The 6,000-nt window shown below is 46.5% G+C and overlaps 1 protein-coding gene across 3 annotated transcripts in view; it reads right to left on the reverse strand.

Annotated features, from left to right (window-relative positions):
• The window catches only part of CLSTN1 (calsyntenin 1), a 108,666-nt gene that overhangs the window by 7,889 nt on the left and 94,777 nt on the right, over positions 1–6,000 (reverse strand). For 2 of the 3 annotated variants that reach the window (XM_032300318.1, XM_032300317.1), the window contains 2 exons: positions 3,394–3,556; positions 521–577 (listed from right to left, as the gene is read on the reverse strand). In XM_032300318.1, the coding sequence (XP_032156209.1) occupies positions 521–577; positions 3,394–3,556 (220 nt within the window). The remainder of the gene's footprint in view (positions 1–520; positions 578–3,393; positions 3,557–6,000) is intronic. The other variant, XM_032300319.1, reaches the window with a different exon arrangement.

The raw sequence follows: 6,000 nt of genomic DNA on the forward strand, positions 1-6,000 counted from the left end.
CTGAGGCAGGAGAATCGCTTGCACCCGGGAGGTGAAGGTTGCAGTGAGCCGAGATCACACCACTGCACTCCAGTCTGGACGACAAAGCGAGACTCCGTCTCAAAAAAAAAAAAAAAAGTCTATTTAAAGTTTACTGTCAATCAGGACAGAGTATCTAGAAACAAGTCTTTTCCTGTCTCATGGTTCAGCTGCATGACAGTCACGAGGCAGCTTCCCAAACCTGCCTGTGAGATTTCAGCAGACAGCCTCATGCAGCGCGGTCAGGATAAAACTGGATTGGGGCGGGGGGAGTCCCATGCGTGCACCACCTGAGATGTCATTTGTCCTCACTACAACTGGGGTCAGCATGGGTAGAAAAAGGAATCCATGAAGCAATGGGGAAGCGCAATGCGGGGAAGCGGCTCAGATGGTGTCCAGGCCCAAAATGTAACCTGGCCATTTCATGCCACACGTGGAATGAATCAATGTATCATCTTTAAATGAAACACAAGAGTGAACTGTAGGGAAAAAATCCAGCAACCTGCAGAGGCCACAGTCACAGGCTCAGTTTCATTGTCACTTTCAACTCCTGAAAACTCTGTGGAAAAGCAAGACAAAGACAACAGAAAAGGACCGAGAGGTTAGGGCCTTCAAACTGGACCTGAAAACCAGGTTTGAAGCAACCAAGTATAAAACACGAAGAGAAAATCCCCTTGCCGCCCCGCTCAGGGGTGCACCATCTGCAAGCTTGTACTCAATCAGCTTTTCCCAGAAGTGACATTTACCACCCCCAACCCAAGGCTTTTCTTCTTTTATTCCACCTTCCCACATCTTCCTTGCCAAAACATACGTTAGATTCAAAATCAGATGAGTGAAAGCACACACATCGAATTCAATTCCCTCCCCAGTCTGTGCTATGAAGTAGGGCACTCCCAGGAGGCTCCGCCTGGGCGGCAGCGCTGCTGCCAATATAAATCACACCAAGTTCCAGACCAGCAGCACCCTCTTCCTAATAGGGAAGACGCCGTGCAGACAAAACGGCACAGCACACACAGCGTCCAAAGCCTGGGACACAGAAAACGTGGAAAGTCTGTATATTTTGGAAGTGCCAAATAAGTCTGCATCTGTCCAGGTGTTAACCTTTAGGCGACAGTGGAAAGAAGGCATTTCAATCACTTTTCCTGAATGAGAGGGAGACGCAGAGGCTAAGGAACCCACCTAGGGAAGCAGAGCCTGTGGTGGACCTGGGGACCCTAATCACCTTCAGCTCCTCTACCTCCTCGGTCCACTGTCCAGAGTGTAATGTCCTACCAGAAAGGTACACACACGGTGGCTAAGCACAGAACCAACACTCTCCAGGTCATGCAGGAGAAAGGCCGCTCCTCACACCCTGCAGCCCTGCAGCCCTCCCCTCAACGGTCCTCTGGGACCAGCTGGGCGGGGCCACATCACAGGGGAAGGCTGGAAGTGTATCCAGGTGAAGCTTACTGCGCCACAGCCATGTGCTATCTCCACACCCACCAAGACTCCCCCCAACACGCCGTTAGAAAGGAATGAAGCTCACAGGCCAAGCTCTCCAAGGCCAATGTGTAGTAAAATAGCAGAAACTACCAGGAAAAAAAAGATATCCTCTTTCCTATTAACTGAATTTTAAAGAACTTGTGTGTTTTATTTTTTGTTTGTCTGTTTTGAGATGGAGTCTCCCTCTGTCTCCCAGGCTAGAGTACAGTGGCGCGATCTTGGCTCACTGCAACCTCCAACTCCCAGGTTCAAGTGATTCTCGTGCCTCCTGAGTAGCTGGGATTATAAATGCTCACCACCACACCCAACTAATTATTGTGTTTTTAGTAGAGACAGAGTTTCGTCATGTTGGCCACGCTGGTCTCGAACTCTTGACCTCAAGTAATCTGCCCACCTTGGCCTCCCAAAGTGTTGGGAATACGGACGTGAGCCATTGCCCTGGCCATCTTTCATAACTCAAGGTATCATCTTTCCATAGGGAGAAAAAATGAATCAAAAAGTAATTAATGATGATGACACCTTGAAATGACACAGCACAGGGTCAAGTGCAAGGGTCAAAGTGGGAATCATGAACCTCCAAGGTAACCTGAGGGGTCCATGAACTTGGAGGGGAAAAATTACATGCTTATTTCCACTAACTTCTGAAATTCAGCATTTCCTTTGGTTATACATGTAGGCTACACACCACAGCAGTGTTAGCAGTGACTGCAACTTTGTCACCAATAGAAGTCACTGGTATTTGCACCCCAGGCCACGGCTGTTGCAGATGCCACACAGCCATCACAACTTGGAGTTTACATCACTGTTGGACCTGCTGCTAAAGCTGGTTCTTCATTTGTTAACACAAAGTACTCCTGGTGTTACTGTCTGACAAATTTAATACTTCAGGATGGTTTTTTTTTTTTTTTTTTTTTTTGAGACAGGGTCTCACTCTGTTACCCAGGCTAGAATGGAATGGGGTAATCTCAGCTCAAGCAACCTCCGCCTCCCAGGTTCAAGCAATTCTCCTCCCTGAGCTTCCCAAGCAGCTGGGATCAGAGGTACACACCACCATGCCTGGCTAATTTTTTGTATTTTTGGTAGAGACGGGGTTTCATCATGTTGGCAGGGCTGGTCTCAAACTCCTGACCTCAAGTGATCTGCCCGCCTCAGCCTCCCAAAGTGCTAGGATTATCGGCGTGAGACACCACCCCTGGCCCACAGGCTTTTCAAAGTAAAAACATTCAAAACCATTGCTCCTGATTAATCAGCTGGGTGACCCTTGGCTTGTTGCTTCTCTCGGCCTGAGTTTCTTCAGCTATAAGAAAGGGATTATAAGGCTTAGGTGAGATGACGTGTTCAAAGGAGTTGGCACACAGCCTGCCACTTGGTAAGCACAAGTAACAAGTACTGATGCTCCGGTGGTTATTGGATCCCCTCTCAGCAGAGACTTCCACGGAATCGACCCCACGCGTGGCCCTTGCTGAGGGGGAACAGAGCCCTCACAGTACTCCTACCAGGTCCCCAAGTGATAAAGACTCTGGAAGGGTCCTCCAGGTCCAAGGCGCACTTCTATTTCTGTGTCTGACTCTTCCTGTTGCCTCTTTGTCCTTGTGAACCTTTTAATAAACAGATTAATTTATAAAACAGTTCCCCCCACTACACTCTCCCTCTGTGGAACGCTCCCGCCTGGGTTTCCGGGAAAGGTATGGTGTGGCCAGTCCTGTCACCTTATGGAGCACCCACAGATGCTAGCTAGAGTGGGGCATCGGCAGTGCCCCCAAAAGGCTGCACACAGGAAATGGAAGGAAAAGATCCAGGACACAACGGTAAGGCTGTAGGACACTGATTGCAGCCTGGTGCCACCAACCTAGTAAAATTCCCGAGTCAGGGGCGGGCGGTCATCACAGTTACCTTGCCAGCAAGCCCCCACCACGAGCTGAGTTTCTATCTTGGATGGATGGAGCGGGTAATCTTCAGTCACAGAGAAGGGCTCATAGGACGTGCCATCCACATAGAGAGTCACGCTGGGGAATTCCACACTGAGGGCGTAGTGGTGCCATTCCTCATCGCAGACCTACAGAGGCAAAGGGAAGGGGGTTTGAGATGTCCATCTTCCCTCTCATCCAAAGACACAGGGAGGAGAACACAACACCCATGGAAACCAAGTCACCCAAAGCAAGGTCTTCCTAGAAGGAAAAGGATTAAAAAAAAAAAAATCTAACAACATACTGTGCAAACACATCTCACCAAAAGAAGCCAAGGCATCTCTAGGGCGTTTCTAAACTACGTGGCATTCACTGCTCGCTAATCAAAGAACACAGCCCAAGTAGGGAGCTGCCCAATTCCGCTCTGCCAACAGTATGACACCAGAAAGTTCCTGTATGGGCAAGCTAGATACCTACCCTCTAAAGGGTTGGGCTAGTTTGCCATTGGCCATTCCTTTTCTGAATAAAAATAAAAGGCGCCTTTAGGCTGGGCCCGGTGGCTCATGCCTGTAATCCCAGCACTTCGGGAGGCCAAGGTGAGGAGATCACTTGAGGTCAGGAGTCTGAGACCAGTCTGGCCAACATGGTGAAACCCCGTCTCTATGGAACATACAAAAATTACCCAGGCATGGTGGTTCATGCCTGTAGTCCCAGCTACTGGAGAGGATGAAGCACAAGAATTGCTTGAACCCGGGAGGCGGAGGTTACAGTGAGCTGAGATCTCACCACTGTACTCCAGCCTGGGTGACAGAGCAAGACCCTATCTCCCCCTTCAAAGAAAGCGCCTTTAATCTCAGAATAAGGCACACCACAGTACATGTATTTTCTTTTCCAACTCAAAGTTGATGATCTCAATAAATACAAACATCTGCTCCAAGGACACCCCAAATCAAACTGCGTTTCCATCCCGTGCTGATGAGCGTGTGAAGACGCATCAGCCAGCTACAATGGGGGCCCCTTATCTGGTTGTGACTCAAACAAATTATAAAAACAAAAAGGTTTATGAGGCTACTTGAAATCTGATCACTGACTGGCTCTTTGATTAGATTCGAAATTTTACTGTTAGTTTTTTTTAATGTGAAAGAGTGCTGTGATTACGACCGTCTGTCAGAGACGTGTAATGACATACAGGCATCTACAAGAATGAACTGCTCTATCTAGGATTTCTTGAAAATTGTTAAGCAATGTTTGAGCGGATAATAAAAATTATTAGCAATGAGTAGGGGTCACAATGAAACAAGACGGACCCAGAGTTGGCAGTTGCTGAAGTTATAAGGGCACACAGGGCTACTCTCTACACTAATCTGTCTGCTTTTATACAAGTCTGAAATTTTCCCCAATATAGTTTTTAAATAGTATGTACTTAGAAGAAACTAAATATATAAATATAGACTATGCCTACTATAACCGAACTGTACCTAAAATGTCTACCTGTGTTGAAAATATTTTTTCCAGACTAAGCCTTTCTTTAGTTTCTTGAAAATAATTACAAGTTTCTGAGAAATAATCACTCACATGCATTAAAAAAAAAATACACCAATTGCCTTTGCATCATCAATTGCAAAAAAAAAAAAAAATGCACCAATAAAAGATGAATGCTGCCAACTGAACACCCACTTCATCTTTCCACTATCATACACTTTTTTCTTTCTGATTTATTCTCTTTTACTTTTCTCTCTCCTATTTTAGACAGCATCGTCTTTTAGCAACTGCAGGCACATATGACGTTATGTCAGCTTTTGCTCACTAACTCCATGAGTCAAATAAAATGATGATAAGGCCAAAGGTTTCCTTCTCGTCCCAACTCTACACCAAAAGAAGAAATGATCTATTCTGATCTTAATGAGGCTTTCTCATTTTACAGTGCCCTCTTGTTTCCTGTGACACATGGAGGTTTTCACAGATATCTGCTTTTCATCAGAGCAACTGCCAGAAAATTAGCTTTGCAGCCAGGCACAGTGGCTCATGCCTGTAATCCCAGCACTTTGGGAAGCTGAGGCGGGTGCATCACTTGAGGTCAGGAGTTCGAGACCAGCCTGGCCAATATGGTGGAACCCCGTCTCTACTAAAAATACAAAAGCTGGCCAGGCATGGTGGCACGTGCCTGTAGTCCCAGCTATTCAAGAGGCTGAGGCAGGTGAACTGCTTGAAGCTGGGACGCAGAGGTTAGTGAGCCTAGATCACATCACTCACTGCACACCAGCATGAGTGACAGAGTGAGAGTCCATCTCAAAAAAAAAAAAAAAAAAAAAAAAAAAAATCACCACCAACAAAAACAACAAGGAAAAAGAAAATTTGCTTCCCAAAGACACGACATCATCAAAAGGAATGTAATGTTATCTAAGGTCAAAACTGTCAACTAGTTCAAGAAGTCGTTTGTGTGGCATCTGAAAGATGTCAAGATTGCTGGTTCCTTGAATTTTAAGACATCCTGTGATGCCAAGAACTGCTGATTCACCTGGGGCTCCCTGGCACAGTTTAGGGGCAAAGGCTTTAAATGATGCAGAAATAAACACAAGGATCTCAATCCCAA

The sequence above is a fragment of the Sapajus apella genome, unplaced genomic scaffold (assembly GCF_009761245.1).
Source record: "Sapajus apella isolate SASKATOON/1434 unplaced genomic scaffold, GSC_monkey_1.0 scaffold43, whole genome shotgun sequence".
NCBI lineage: Eukaryota > Metazoa > Chordata > Mammalia > Primates > Cebidae > Sapajus > Sapajus apella.